Raw genomic sequence first — 15698 nt, 5'->3', positions numbered from 1 at the left:
AAAGGATCCTACCAAATTTCTTCTATAACACAGTGAATACATATGTGTAATACACAATGATACATAAAAAGGAATAATCAAAACTGAAAAACTAGAGACCAACATCCCTAATGAACATAGATACAAACATATTAAATAAAATATTAGAAGATTAAAAGGGAAACAATGAGGTAGGAAAAAATCTTATACATATATATATATGTATGTATATGGAACTGATTCAAATTTCTAAGAGTAGAAGTCATTTCCATGGTATAAACATATGAACAGACAGTTCTTGAGGGGAAATGGTGTTATGTTATGTTTGAAAATTAAGGTAAAGTGAGAGACAATGGTCTGAGCATGATCAATTTATGAGTTAGGCTAGCAGTAACCAATACATTGTGTCAATGGCCTCTCTCAATGACCAAAGACCCTGAGGCAGCACTTACTAGTCTTCATATAGTTTTGGGAAGTAGGAGAGAATGAAGAACAGAGTTGGGTGGGTGGGGAAAACAACATGAGTGGTTAAAAGAGGTGGGGACAACATGGTTGGTTGGAAATTGGGAATGAGGGAATGAGGTATCAGTAACAACCTCATCCTTCCCTCCTGTGACTAAGAAATGTTCATTGAGTCTGCCTGCAAGGCTAGAGATAGTGGATCAGCCTTCTTTGGATAACAAACCAGGAATCTTTGAAGGATAGCTTGGTGTCCTAAAGGTACTAGACGAGACTCCCTGGTGACCACCTGCATCGCCCAAGGACAACAGATTTCCTTGACAAAGAATAGAACATCGATTGACAAGAGAACTGGATATTACAAGCTGGTTTGAATTTCTGAACTAAGTTAAGAGACAAAGAAACATGACTTGGGCAATTATAGGACAAAATCAATTAGCTATAAATAGGGTCAACTAAAAAATGATACAGAATCAATCTGATTATTTCAATGACTAGTCATATAAAATACTCTAAATCACTACTAATTAGAGAAATGCAAATTAAAGCTCAAATTAAAGATTCTACCTGACACCCATCAGATTGGCAAAGATGACCAAAAAAGAAATGATGAATGTTGGGAGGGGCTGTGGGAAAAGACGCCTTGATGCAGTTTTTGTTGGTAGACCTATGAACAGGTATAACCGTTCTGGAGAGAAATCTGTAATTACATACAAAAACTTAATAAACAGTGCATACCCTATGACCCAGCTGTACCACTCCTAGGCTTATAACTGAATGTGATCAAAGTAAGAGGAAAAGAAAAAGAAAAAGAATTAAGATACAAAAAGACAAAAAAGAGTCTAGGCTTCATTTTCTTGGCCCATAGAGAGGGCAGCACTAAAGTGAGTATTACTAAATCCGATCCATGTCAGAAACATCCCACCTCACATCCTTTGTCTCTCCGAATAACTCCCAAACTACAATTTCTGTTAACTTTAGAGTCATGTGACACATAGAACACTGACCTTAATGCACTCTACTCTTCTCTTCCCAGAAATGCGTGTAACTCTAAATAAATGTATGAAAAGAGAAGGGGGTGAGGAACAGGGGCTGGGTGGGGGGAAGAGGTCCTTCATTCACAAAAATACTTAAAAGAGCTCCTTTGGTGGTGGCAGAAAGACCTATAACTAAACGGTTGCCCATCAGTCGAGGAAAACGGCCTATGAACATGATGGAGCCATAGGCTGTTATGCTATAAAAAATTGAGGAAATGGATGACTTCCAAAAGACATGGAAAGACTTGTAAGAACTGATTCAGATTCAGTGAAGTAATCAGAACTACTTGGACTCAAACATCATTATTATAAAAAAACAAACCATTTTGAAGACTTTGACAAACTGGTGACGAATGAAATGATTAAAACTAGGAAAACAATGCATTTAATAACCACAACCCTGGGAAGACCAACTCTGAAAACTGTAAGAACAATGTTTCATCCAATGACTAGTCACGATTCCAGAGAGGTGATGATGGGACCCGCTACCCATCCACGGCAGAGGCATGACAGATTTAAGGTGTATCATGAGGTATACACAGCTTTGTGAATCAGGGTGTGCTGCAACCAACTGGAACTGCATCATGAGAGTGGGTGGTTACATTTTCAATGGGAGCATTTACCCCTGGGATATGAGCAAATGCTATAAATCAGGCCTTAATCTATAATTTTGTTGATTGTCAAGACTTAATATCATAATAGAGAAAATGTTAATAAAGCAGATTAAACTTAAAAGTATGTCCTGCGTACATTTTTTTCCTCCTTTTACTTATTTTTTTTTTTTAGAGGCAATGGGGGGTTAAGTGACTTGCCCGGGGTTACACAACTAGCTAGTAATTGTCTGAGGCCAGATGAACTCAGGTCCTCCTGACTCTATCCACTGCACCACCTAGTGGCCCACTCTGTGTATATTTTTTAAGAAAGCCAATTGTTAAACACTTACCAGCACTGTGAACAGTCAAAGAACAACTTGTTTTGCTTGACTATGCACATTTGATACAATTTTTCTTTCAACCGGGGAGGGGGTGGGGGGAGAGAAAATAAGATTTCTGATCATTAAAAAAAAATACAAGAGGTGGGGAGCGCTAGCGATGTAGAATATTGCATGTACTTTCAGGTCAGGTCATTCTATTACTAGTCTGACTTAACTGCTTTACCTTGTAACAAGAGACCTTTCATGCCATAGGCTTAAATGGTAAATGGTTATAAAGTCAAAACAAGACCTGTCAATAAAGCTGAGGGTTGGCCTGGATGATCCCGAAGGCCCTTCCCAGCTCTGACCATTCTGTAAATCTGGTCGTTTCCTCAGACTTTCTACCCAATTCACAATATGGCCTTCAAGAACTGGGAGGAGCTCAGAGCTTACCCTGTCCAACCTCGCACCCAGGGATTGGGCCCAGGAGGAGTCAGACCTGTCAGGGACCTGAGTGGGCACGGACTCCACCCTGAAGGGATGACAGTGCTCAAAAGAGGCCACTTCCCGCGAGATCCTACCATCTCCCACACTGAGTCGAGGAAGCCAGAGTGTGGAGAGCAACTGCTTGGGTGCCAGATGGCTCAGGCCACCACCGAGGTCCTTCGTGAGGAGGCGAGGAGGCGAGGAGGTGAGGAGGTGCTGGCTGCTGAAACGCAACGGATGGGAAATATGCAGGCGAGGTCATCTAACGTAGTAACAGCAGATGCCCCCCAGCCCTTTCCAGGGCAGGAATGCTTCACACGGGGAGTCTCGCCCCATCTTCAAACTGCTCCGTGAAGCAGGCACTAGAGTTATCTACATCCCTATGTTAAGGAAGAAGAAATTCAGGCTTAGAGGGATTATTTGTGTTTGTGTCTCTGGACTCCAGTGCTAAATCCAGTCAAGATCAGGCCAGTGCTCTTATCCCTGCAGTGAGCTATCTCTCTGGGCACACCTGCACTCCAGAGTTTGGGAAGACAGGTTTCACTGGGTTCAAAGAAAGGTTAGGGGGGAAACCGGGGCCTAAAACTGTGGGGACAGCCAGCCTGTAGGAGATGGAGCATCAGTTCTGACAAGAAGGAAAAGGAGCCACCATTTAAAGAGACACTGATGTCACTAACCAGCTTGGATGGTGGTAGTTAGAGCAAGGAAAGAGACGATGGGCCTGGTATGGGGAGACCAGGCAGGGAGTAGTTAGACTAGCTGAGCTGAGCCTGGTGAGGAAAGCTGAGGACAGTGAAAGGGGGCTTTGGGGCTCTATTGGGAGAAAGAGGAAAATCAAAGAAGGCCAGAGGAGTACACCTCAAGATGGTTGATGGGACGGTGATGACAGCTCGACACTTTTGTGTGCACCTCTTTTCTCTGCCAAGGAGAATGCTCTTTGGACTGAAAAGGACAGAACTGAGCCCTAAGATAAGGAGCGAGACAGCACGTGAGCACCTCCTCACCCTGGATGAGTTCCAGACACCAGCCTCAGATGAAGCTTCTCCCCAGGTCTTGAGGTCTTGGAAGATAGCGCTGTTAGAGGTCTGCCCTTCTGACTGAACTCATGATTCTCCTGAGCCTGCCTTCCAAGTTGCCCATAGCTAGCCCAGCTCTGTCAAAACCCTCAGTTACCATGTGTTCATCCATCTTAAAGGTAAGATGGGGAACAGTTGACTAGGATCCCACGGCATGGTTTTGATTTCTGCCCAACGTCTTCACTTCACCTACCACTTCTGTTTTGATGGCGGCCCACGTTCCTGGAAGTCCTTGCCAACATGGTTGTTTTCCATTGGGATGTCCCACCATCCAGCCACCGTGGCGTTATTTACCAAAGAACAGGAATCATATCCATTGGAATCCTTAAAAAGCATCAACTGTGGGAAGGGCACGCTATCTTCTGGATAGACTCCTCTACCCTGGGAGAGTTCTACTTCCTAAATAGTCACATCACCCAGATCAAAGAAGACCTAACCTTACAAGGTTACCTATGTATCACACGTGAGGTATCATTCTGACATTTTAACAGCACTTTTATATAATGTTCTCCAAAATAATAACCCAAGAAACTCGTAAACACAGCACGAAGGAACGAAGATGTAAAAAGGGAAAACTTACTGACAACATGATAACATTAATCCAGCTGCATGCATCTCCAAACCATCTCAGAGAACTGCTCCGTGCACTCCTCTCCTAATGGGGCATTCTAGGTAAATGACAATCCTTTGGCAGGCTGCCGATGTCACAGATAGAGTGCCAGACTTGGAGTTAAGAAGTTCTGTGTGGGGGCAAGTGAATTAACCTCTCAACCTTAACTATAACTATAGCACCTATATCCCTGGGTTGTTGTGGAGATCAAAGGAAATATTATGTGCAGAGCACTTTGCAAACTTGAAAGCCTTATGTAAATATTACCTATGTTCGTCATCGTTGTTGTTGTTCTAAGGTGAATGCATTCTAGAATCTAAAGTAGTTAGCTCTTTTAATCTTACAAGGTATGACTCTGTCAATCAAGGTATGGCATACCTTGTCATACAAAGTATTACTCTGGTAATTATTGTCCAGAACACAGATCAACTATATGATAAATAATGGCTACAAATTTATCAAAGGCAATATATGTCAAAAAGTTTAATTGCTCAGTTTTAAAGGTCGCTACACGATTCCAGCTACTTTTACCAAATCCACAAAACCTAAATCATGGGGGCAGCTAAGTGGTGCAGTGGATAGAGCACCAGCCCTTAAGTCAGGAGGACCTGAGTTCAAATCCGGCCTCAGACCAAACACTTGACACTTTCTAGCTGTGTGACCCTGGGCAAGTCACTTAATCCCCAACTGCCAATGCAAAAAAAAAAAAAAAACTAAACTAAATCATGAAAAAAAATAGAAGAAAATGTGAAGTGACCCCTAGAAAAAACAATTAACCTAGAAAACAGGTCAAGGAGAGGTAATCTAAGAATCACTGGACTTCCTAAGAAGAAGAAAAAAAAAGCTTGGATATCATATTTCAAGAGATGGCAAATTAAAACTGTCCAGACCTATAGAATCAGACAGCAGAGTAAAATAGACACAATCAACCAGTTATCTCCAGAAAGAAGACCTAAAATGAAAACTGCCCAGAACATTATGGTCAAAATCCAGAGCTTCCACGTTAAAGAAAACAATGCTACAAGTAGACAGAAAGAAAGAATACAAGTGCCAAGGAACCACAGTCAGGATCACATAAGACTTGAGGGCAACCACTTGAAGGAAAAGGAAAGCTTGGAATATAGGTTTCTAAAAGGCAAAAGACAAAAAATTACAACCAAGAATAACTTACCTGCAAAACTAAGTATAATCTTACAGGTGAAAATGTGATTTTAATACAATAAAGGACTTCCAAGCATTCCTAAAGAAAATATTAGAAATCAACAGAATCTTTGAAATGCAAACACAAGAGTCAAGAAAATCTAAAAAGATAAGTACATTAGAGCAATAGGAAGGGATTATCCAATGAAGATATGTTTATAGTCTAATGGGGGAAAAGAAGCAAGTGTCCCTTCAGAACCTGAATGTCATCAAGGCTCACAGAGGGCGTTAAATCAGAAAAAAGAGAGGGCCTGGGGGTGGTTTCCTTCTACTTAGACGATCATAGGTGAAGAAAGAAAAGGGAGGGGAAAAGGCATACACTAAGGAAGAAAGCGACAAAACTAACTGAACATGCACTTCTGGATAGCAGGACCATGTCACTCTTACATCTCTATCCCCAGCAGCTAGCATATAGTAGTCGATTAATAAATGTTTTCCCATTCATTCATTCAAAGTAATTTTCCTCATGCACCCATCTGAGCACATGACTCCCCTACTCAACCAATTCCAGTGTCTTCTTATTGACTCTGGGACAAAATATAAACTCTTCTGGTTAACTTTTAAAGCCCTACATGACCTGGTCCTAAGCCACTTTAAGAGCCCCGTTGACCTTCATTGACTCTCTTGCATGCTAAGAAGCAGCCAATCTGACCTTCTCTCTATTCTTCACTCACAATCCTCTAGCTCCTATCCCTGGGCCTTTGTACTGGCCATCCCCCCATGCCTAGAATGTACTCCTACATCCCTGCATCTCATAGAGTCCCTCTCTTCCTTAAAAATATAGCTCAGGCAACATCTTCTGCATGAAGCCTTTGCTGATGCCTCAGCTGCTTCCACTGACCGCTGTCCCAAACTACCTGGAATTTAACTACTTTGTATGTGTACGGACATGTGTGCAAACATATATAGAAAGATATGTATGTATTTATAAATGCTTTATATTGTATTGAGGGAATTCAGGGGATCAGACAGCAAATGGTTAACTGTGGGGAGTGAGTAAACCACACTGACTCCATCTTGTGACGTGATTCTGGAGCCTGGTAAGTTCTTTTCTATTCAATTATGGGTCTATTTCAGTTTCTGACTTGTGAGAAAACTTTATTTAATTGTGGGAATTGGGAGAAAACCATTATGTTTGAACCTAGCCAGGCGTGGCTGGGAAACTATTCCAAACCTACCTGCTGGTTAGAGACCCTTAACTACGGGCCTAGGTTATGCAGTCATATCCAAAGTTCTATGCAAAGAGTCTTCTCAAAATTTTACATTTCAAGCAACCTATATATCTTATCTGAAAACAGGCCCCATACTAATCAATCAGTCATCGTTTCCATGTTCCTTTGATTGTTTACTGACACTTTGAGGAATGGGACCCCTCCTTTTTTGATTTCAGGGAGTTGCACCTGTTCACATTCCCCTTCCTAATTGGAAAGTCCATAACCTTTCATCCAATTAGAAATTAGATTACCTAACGTTGTATTGTTTCTTTCTTTTTTTTTTTTTTTTGTTTGCCCTGGTTCACACAGCTATTAAGTGTTACGTGTCTGAGGCTGGATTTGAACTCAGCTCCTTCTGAATCTAGGGCCGGTGCTCTATCCACTGCACCACCTAGCTGCCCCGTATTGTTTCCTTTTAATTAATTGGTCTTATTTGATGGTTTTTAATGTATAAAAATTTGTCTCTCTCTGTATTTGGGGTCCAGCCCTAAGCTGAGGAAGGGGCCTGGTCCCAATCTGTTGGGCTTAATCAATCACCGTAACGCTTGGAAGCTCAAACCTGTGTTTCCCCGGTCATTTAGTCTTTCGCAGCCATGGGATGTGTACTTCTTGCCTTCCCATTAGCTACCTGTGAGTAGGGCTCATTTCATTCTCCATACCTGCATCCCCAGAACTTCGGCGGTACAATGCCTGGGCATTTTGTCAGTAGGCACTTAATAAATACTTATCGATTCAAATCAAGAGTAGATCGTGCCAATTGGTTTTACATGTAACGGGGGGGGGGGGATATTATTTAAAAAAAGGAACAGGTCATGCCCTATGTTCTATGGACTAGACTGGAGGATCAGGGCCGTGGGATTCCAGCTTTGGAGTTAGAAGGGCTTCAGGGGCCTCATCATCCTCGGGACCAATCTATCTCTGGCCACATGCCATTTCGTACTTTTACCAATGGCTTGGAAAATGTGGAAATGGCATCTCTGTTAAATTTGCTGATGACATCGAGCCAAGACAGATAGCAAACACACTGGGATGAAAGAACGAAGACTCACAAAGATTTTGGCAGGCTAGAATATCTTGCTAAGTTTAACGCAAGGGGATTTAATAGCCTCGAGTTCAAATTATCAAGTTACTAAGTCCAAGATGGGGGAGGCGGAGTTCACATAAACAACGACTGTGACCGATATTCTGGGCTTTCCAGAGGGCTGTAAGCTCTGCCTTTGGCAACCATGTGAGTTAGCATTCGAGAACGCTACTGTGATTTTGAGCTGTACGCTAGGAGGCTGAATGCCTGTGATCGGCTCCTGTCTGGAAAAACATGCCCGATTCTGGGCATCACATTTTGGGAAATCCATTGATGAGTGCGACAGCACTCAGAGCCGGGTAACCCGGATGCTGACGGGCCTCAGGGTCTCATATATGAAAATCAGCTAGAGAAGACTGGGGTGACTTAGAGGGCACATGACAGCCATGCCCAAAGATGTGTAGGACGGTCCCTTGGACGTTGGCCCCAAGGAGCAGCACCAGGAGCGGTGGGTGGGAGTAAGGAAAAGTTTCCTAAGCATCAGGGCTACCCCAGAGGGGAAGGAGCTGCCCCTGATGGCAGCGAGCACAGGGATCTCCTCCTTGGACTGCAGGACCCCTTGGAGTGAGGCTGCAGGGAGGATTCCCAGGCATGCACTGGCTGAATGAGACAGACCCTGAGTTCACATCCAACTCTTGAGGTTCTGTGATGTGGAGACAAAGGAAGAACAGCGAGGTACTGGGGGGTAGGAGTGAAGGAATCTGGCTGGAGTGGGATGGAGGGACCTCCAAGGAGGGGTCACTGACGCCTCCCATGGCGGCCTCCCCATTCTACTTATTGCTAACAAGTTTATCCTCCCCGTGACTGCTAGTGCTGCCTTTCTGGGCTAAACTGACCAAGGCTAACAGCTCTGGAGGCCTCCCTTCTCTTCTCCTGCTTAAACATGCCCAGTCCCCATGGCTGGCTTGGCATTCCCCCACCTGCTCCCCAGGAACATGGGCCAGAAGCTGGGCACACTCACCTTTATCTCCTTCCCATTCACCCAGCCCAAGGAGGCATAGTAGTGGGCATCAGTGAAATAGTGGCAGATGGTGGGCATTTTCTGGGGGTGGTAGGTCTCGGAGAACACAATCTCAGGGTGGTCACTCAGGGAAATCACGGCACCTGGATGTAACTGCTTTTGCTGGAGAAGAGGTGCTGGGTGAGTCCACTGTCCCTGTCTCCTCCTCCTCCCCACCCTCCTAACTCAAGGGGCTCCTCCAGAAAGCCTTCCCTCCCCCTCAGCTCCCTGTGGCTCAGGCTGGGCCTGGCTCCTGGGTCTGCTCCACATTTCCACTTCTATCATCATGGCTCTCCCCGTAGAAGACTGGAAGCTCCCTGAAGGCAGGCAGCTGGTTCCATCCATTTCCTTTTGTGCTCCAGGCTCCTCTCAGCCTTCCCTTACTGCCAACCCGCTGCCAAGTCATGACTCTTTCACATCAGCAGCATCTCCAAGAATCATGGGACTGAACATTGGAGGGCCTCATCCCCTAGTCCAGTCACCTTGTTTTTACAGATGGGGAAACTGAGGTCCACAGAGAAGTGGCTTGCCCACGTGGTAGCATGGGGCAGAGCCAGGATTTGAGCCCATGGCCTCTGACTCCAGATGCATCATTCTCACCAGCATCTCTCGTATCTGTCCCCTTCCCTCCATGACCACAGTGCACACCCTCCTCTGGACCATCAGGACTGCCTCCATCTGGGCTCCTTCCTTCAGCCTCCCTCCCTCCAATCCATACTGCCGGAGTCATCTCCCTCTCGCTCATCCCTCCCCTGCTCAAAGGGCTTCCATGGCTCCCTATGGCCTGCAAGACAAAGCCCAGCCTTACTGGCTCAGCACTCAAGGCCATCAGCAGCGCCGACACAACCCAAGTCCTGCCTCATCAGAGACGACTTTCATTAAGTACATGCAGTTCGGCCAGACGGACGGGGCAACTGAGGCCCAGAGAGAAGGGACTTCCCCATTCCTTCAAACATCCACGGTGCCCCCTCCCTGCCACTTTCAGGATGAACTGGACTGTGATCTCCCTGGTTTCCTTAAAAACAGCGGCTGTGGTGCAGGCCCCCAAGCCTGGCCCCTCCTGGGCCGTCCCCGAGCCTCAGTGGTCCCCTGGGTAAACCTGGTCCTCATGGGGTGGGGCCACCTTCCTGGCTGGACTCCCTCAGCCATGCCTGTGTCTGCACTGTTTTACCCCCAAGAAAATGGAAGTTCTGGGGGAGCGGGGCCTGTTTCTTTTGTCCTTGAGCCTCTAGCACTTGTCAGAGCACCTGGCACCTGGCACCTGGCACCTGGCAGGGGCTTAACAGATAGTGGGTGATGGAAAATATGTACCATTTCCAGATAAACAGACACCATCTAGATGTGTATAAGAATGATAAATACATAAAGTGACAAAGTCATCGGACAGGCCTTAGGAGGTAGCACTCAACTTGGGATGCCAAGAGGCCGAGGTGAAGGAGGGTGTTCCTGGCCTGGGGAACAGCCAAGGCAAAGGGGTGGAGTCAGGCGACCAAGCATTATGCGTGCGCCTGAGCATGAAGGCCTGTGTCCCTGGACTGCGGAGTGCCTAGAGGGCAGCCCAGTGTCACAAGCCTAGGACGGTAGGAAGCAGCGGCTTCCGAAGGCCTTGGAACACCGAGCAGAGCATTCTGTATTTGCTCCTGGAAATGATAGGGAGCCAGTGAAGGTCACTGAGGAGGGGATGGCCAGGGTGGAACGGTGCTTTAGGAAGGTCACTTTGGTGGCTGAATAGAGGATGGACTGGAGTGGTGAGAGCCGTGAGGCAGGCAGAACCCCCAGCAGCTACTACAGTGGTCCAGGGGCGAGGGGATGAGGGCCTGCACCAGGGTAGGGGCAGATCAGAGGAGAGAAGGGGGCGTGGTTGAGAGATGCTGCAGAGGGGAAATCACAGGCCTTGGCACCACCTTGGATCTGGGAGTGGGAGAGAGGGAGGAGCCTGAGGGACTGGAGGGTGGGTGAAATGAAACAGTCCCCAGAGCTTCCGTTTTCTCTGGGGTAAAACAGCACAGACACTGTGAAAGCTGAGGGCCTGGCCTTTCCCTGTTGGAGTCCAGCCAGGCATTCGGCCCCACGCTCTCGAGGATCAGGAGGGGCCAGGCTTAGGGGCCTCCACCACAGCTGTGGTTTTCAAGGATACCAAGGAGAAGGCAATCCCGCCAATCCTGGATGTCGGGGGTCAGGAGTTTGAAAGAATGGAGAAGTTCCTTCTGCTCCCAGGCCTGTTTCTTCCTCTATAAAATGGAGGGGTTCTGGGGCCCAGTGAAAATGCTGCCAGGTTTGGAGTCAGAGAGCCTGGCCTTGGATCCCAGTTCTGCTGTCTTTTCTGTGTGACTTTGGACAAGTTGCTGAGCCTCAGTTTCCTTCTCTGTAAAACGAGGGCCTCCCACGTCCCCTGTGACAATCCTCTGGTGGTCTGGGGACCAGGAGGTCACGTCCACGTCCCCGCCTGGTGCTATTATGGTGTTGTGGGACCCCCGAGCCCAATGAGGCCTTGCCTGACCCCCTTCCAGTGCCTGGCACCAGCCTCCTTTGCCCGCTCGGCATCCCTCAAGCTCTAAAACAATGTCGGCCTAGGTGACGGGCTTTGCTACTTCTCCCACTTGGGTGTACACTCCCTGAGGGCAGGGATGGTTTTCCTTTTTTGCCCAATGCACTGTCTCATCCTTTGACTCAGCACCTCCAGCACCTAAGGTCCAGGGCCTGGCAGGGACAGGGTCCTTCTGTGTGCTGAACTGAATAGATTCTGGTCTAATATCCCACCCCGGGCTCAGGAGTCCTCCAGACAGCCCAGATGCTCAGAACTGGAAGGGTTGCCCCCAGCGGCCATCTGGTGCAACCTGTCAGGAATCCCCATGTCCACACCCACTCCAAGGGGTCATCCTGACATCTGCAGCTGGGAAGCTCACTACCTCCAGCAGCAGTCCTTTCCACTTGGGGATAGTTTTGACTACTGGAATATACCTCCTTATATCCAGCCATAATCTGCCACCTCACCACCCCAGAAAAAAAGAAAATGCATTCACAGGATCCTGGATTTGGAGCTGGAAGGAACCTTGGGAACCTGCCTCATTTTAGGAAACCGAGGCCTGAGATGAAATGACTGCCAGGGTGGGAGGTGGGATCGGAACCCAGTGCCCCCCTTAACCCACGATGCCTCGTGCTCCCCTGCTGGTCCCTCGTCTGGCCTTCCCTTCCAGCATCTGAGGACAGTCACGTGAGCCTAGGCCCCAAGGCAAATCCCTTCTCCTCGGTAATGAATGAGGAGCCTGCTTTGTGGATCCCCGGGGGGGGGGGTGGGGGGCCCAGGCCTCGGAATGCAGTAGGTGCTTAATAAGTGCAGGATGAAAGGTTGCACATGGACCTAGTGACAATCTCTTACCATGCGTTTATTCAAGACATTGCTGATAAGGTTTTTCATATGTTTCCACTCGGGAACAAGCTTATTCTCAGCCATCCTCGTCCTTTCTAAGCGTCTCCTATCCAGAACCTGCAGGGGTCCAAGAACAGTCTCACACACACGGGCCTCAAGGGACTGGGAAGGCCTCAGACAGGAAAGGTCAGCCCTACGAGAGAACTTTGGCCTCATCAAGGCCAAACTCTTCATTCTGGAGCAAGGACAACTGAGGCCCAGAGAAGGGAGGATGCTGGGAGCCTGGCCTGGCAGCTGCCACGAGCCGCTGACCAGAGACAAGACTCCTCCAGATCACAGAAAGGGGCTGTTCCATACAGCTCCCTCATGTTAAAGGGCGCTGGGTCTGGGGCAGCTAGGCGGCACAGTGGATAGAGCACCAGCCCTGGAGTCAGGAGGACCTGAGTTCAAATCCGGCCTCAGACACTTACTAGCTGTGTGACCCTGGCCAAGTCACTTAACCCCGACTGCTTCCAATAAATACTTTCTTAAAAAGATCACTGGGTCCTGGATCCAGACCGAGCAGGAACCCGAGGCCGCCCCATCCAACCCTCTCGTTTGACAGTGAAAAGACTCAACACACCAGGAGTGACATGTGGGCTGTGAACCCAGGTCCTCTGCCCACAAATGCCCTGGCTGAAAGAGGGGTCCTCTCCGTAGCCCATCCTCCGGGGGACCCCCTCTCTTCCTGTTCCCTCCTCCAGGCCACTGAGGCCCAGTTCCTCGGCTGGCTCCTTCTGGGGCCTGGTCCCCAGTACCCCCCCCAGTCCTAACTGTCTCCCTGCAAACGTGGCTCTGGAATCCCTTCAAGCTAATGACTTGGTTGATCACCCTCTTCTCTTTAGCAACATATCATTGTTCCCATTTCACAGAGGAGACTTCCAGTGACTTGTCCAAGGTCACAGAGTACTGGAGGCTCCATGTCTTTTCATCTCACTCTCACTGCCTCCCCTCACGGCTCTTACTTCTGGGGTCCAGGAGGACAAGTCTACTGCTTCTCCCAGCGAGCCCAGGGACATCCACCTGGAGCCGGTGGGCAAGCAGTGACAGAAAGGGGGAGTTCCAGCGGCCCACAGGGGACCACACGCTCTCATCACGATTGTTTCTCTCTCCCGGTGCGGACGAAAGCCCCTCCACGTCTCAGGGGATGGTCCTGATTTGCCATTGCGGCTGAAAAAATCACTTGAAGTCAGCTGTCTCAAGTCTAGGGAACAGGCCCCTGTCTGTGACCCGCTGCTGGGTCCTAAGGAGTGAGCTCCCCGTCACTGGGGATGACACAGTAGAGGACATTCCCCCTTCCAGCAAGGGCTGCAGGAGGCAACCTCTGAGGACAGAAGGCAGGTCCCCAGGGAGAAGCCGGCCGGCCCTCACACACAGAGCCAGGGCCTGCCTCCTCGGCCTCCAAGGCCTTACTCACCAGTGGCTCTCCCCACTCCGTGGGGCCTGACTGCCTCTGGAGTGCCCAAAGCTCAGCTGGCTGGATGCTGCCGCTGGTCTGTCCAAATTCCACAGCAGTAATCCCTAGCAGAAGGGACGAAAGAGGAAGGGCACCTGGGGAGAGGCCCTGGGACCGACACTAGAGGTCTGGCCATGGTTCTGAGCCCCACGTGGTGTGGAGGGTGTCAGGATGCAGGCCCACACCCCAGAACCCCTACCGAGGGTCCCCTCTCCCACTTCTCACTGGCTCAGGCGGCCGCCAGGACCTCCTGGTCAAACACCCAGGGCTCCTTAGCTCTTGTCCAGGCCTGGCCTCCCGCCCCTCCGCCCACCCACCGAGCTGGCTGCCTGGACACAGCGGGTACCCCTCCTCGGTCCCCTTCGCGGGGTCCCCCTCCCACGGTGGCGCCCCTCGGGGCTCTTCTCCAGGCCTGACCTCACCCGGGGACCTCCTCAGCTCCCACGGGCCAATCCCGGCTCTCCAGCCGCCTTTCGGACAACCACCCCGGACGTCCAGTGGACATCTCCCAGAGCCGGACACGGTGCCTCTTCCCCGGGTGCGGGGTGGCCTGGATTCGGTCAGAGGGCTGCACTCGAGGCCCTGGGGGGCCACGCGGGATCCCCGCCCGCAGCCCTCCATCCCCCTTCTCTCAGTCGCGTGACCCCACTTGGGGTTTTCAGGGCAGAGACCCTGGAGGGGTTTGCCGTGTCATTCTCCAGCTCATTTTACAGATGAGGAAACTGAGGCAAAGTGGGTGAAGGGCCTCGCCCAGGATCGCACAGCTGGTGAGTGTCTGGGGCCAGACTGAACCCGGGGGGGAGCCCTGCGACTTCGGGCCGGGGCTCCAGGCACTGCTCTAACTGGGGCCCCGCCCCCAGGCTCCCACGTGGGAGCCCCCCCATAGGGGCCGGGGCTGCGGGGCTGCACCCCTCCTGTCCCCTGCCCCCACCCCGGTGAAGCCCCTCGCGCCTGCACTCCCGCAGGAGTTGGGGGGGTCTGCCTGCCTCCCTGCAGCGGCCCCCCACCACCTCTGGGATCCGATGCAGAGCGCTGGCTTGGACATTCAAGGCTCTTTGTCCCCCAGCCCTCCCCTGCCCCCCCCACCCCGGGTCTCCTTTAAGTCCGGCTAAGCCCCCCTGGCCGGGAAGCCCTTCCCGATGGCCCTGAACGCCGGGGCTGTTCGCAGACTGGCAGGGCCGGCGTGGACCTTCCCTTGGGTGTATTGACTGACTGTCTGACCGAGGCCGTCCTCCCCGACACTCCACAACCCCCGGGGGGGAGGGGAGGGGAGGGGAGGGGAAGGAGGACGACCCCGCCCACAAACAGGGGGAGGGGGCGGCGGCGGACTCAGGCCCGCGTCGTCCGCCCGGCCTCCTCCTCCTCGGCCAATGGCAGGCTCGGACCGGGATCTCTAAGCACGGGCGGGGGAGGGGCAGGGCCACGAGCGGCCCCGCCTTGGCCCTGACGGCCAGGGTGCAGCGGGGAGGGGCGGCTGGGGGCGGGCCTGGCCTCTGAGGCGGTTAGGGCGCCGTTACCTGCGGACACTAGCTTCGGAAAAGGGCGAGGGGAGGGGGCTGCGCGCGGAGGCGCCTCATTCTAATTCGGCGCCGCGCGCCTATGGAGGCGCCTGGCCCTTTAAGGGGGGTGGGTGGGGGAACGCAGGCGGGGGGAGAGCGGGGTGGGGCTTCTCTGGGGAAACGGACTGCGGGAGCGGGACGCTCAGGGACGTCCCAGCACTGAGCGCGCGTCCCCCTCCCCCCACACGCACGCGCACTCTCCTCCTTCGGATTGCCCCT

The 15698-nt window shown here is 50.5% G+C and overlaps 1 protein-coding gene across 2 annotated transcripts in view; it reads right to left on the bottom strand.

Moving 5' to 3' along the window:
- The window catches only part of WDR87 (WD repeat domain 87), a 34612-nt gene extending 20583 nt beyond the window's left edge, over positions 1–14029 (bottom strand). The window contains exons 1-3 of one of the 2 annotated variants that reach the window (XM_027860007.1): positions 13882–14029; positions 12435–12542; positions 9017–9178 (exon numbers count right to left, since the gene is read on the bottom strand). In XM_027860007.1, the coding sequence (XP_027715808.1) occupies positions 9017–9178; positions 12435–12509 (237 nt within the window). In that variant the 5' untranslated portion in view covers positions 12510–12542; positions 13882–14029. Of the gene's footprint in view, positions 1–9016; positions 9179–12434; positions 12669–13881 lie in introns of those variants that run through there. The other variant, XM_027860006.1, reaches the window with a different exon arrangement.
- Between the last annotated feature and the right edge of the window lie 1669 nt (positions 14030–15698).

This window comes from Vombatus ursinus, unplaced genomic scaffold, assembly GCF_900497805.2.
Source record: "Vombatus ursinus unplaced genomic scaffold, bare-nosed wombat genome assembly UNPS02014175.1, whole genome shotgun sequence".
NCBI classification, from domain to species: domain Eukaryota; kingdom Metazoa; phylum Chordata; class Mammalia; order Diprotodontia; family Vombatidae; genus Vombatus; species Vombatus ursinus.
This window is presented reverse-complemented; position numbering and strand designations above follow the sequence as displayed.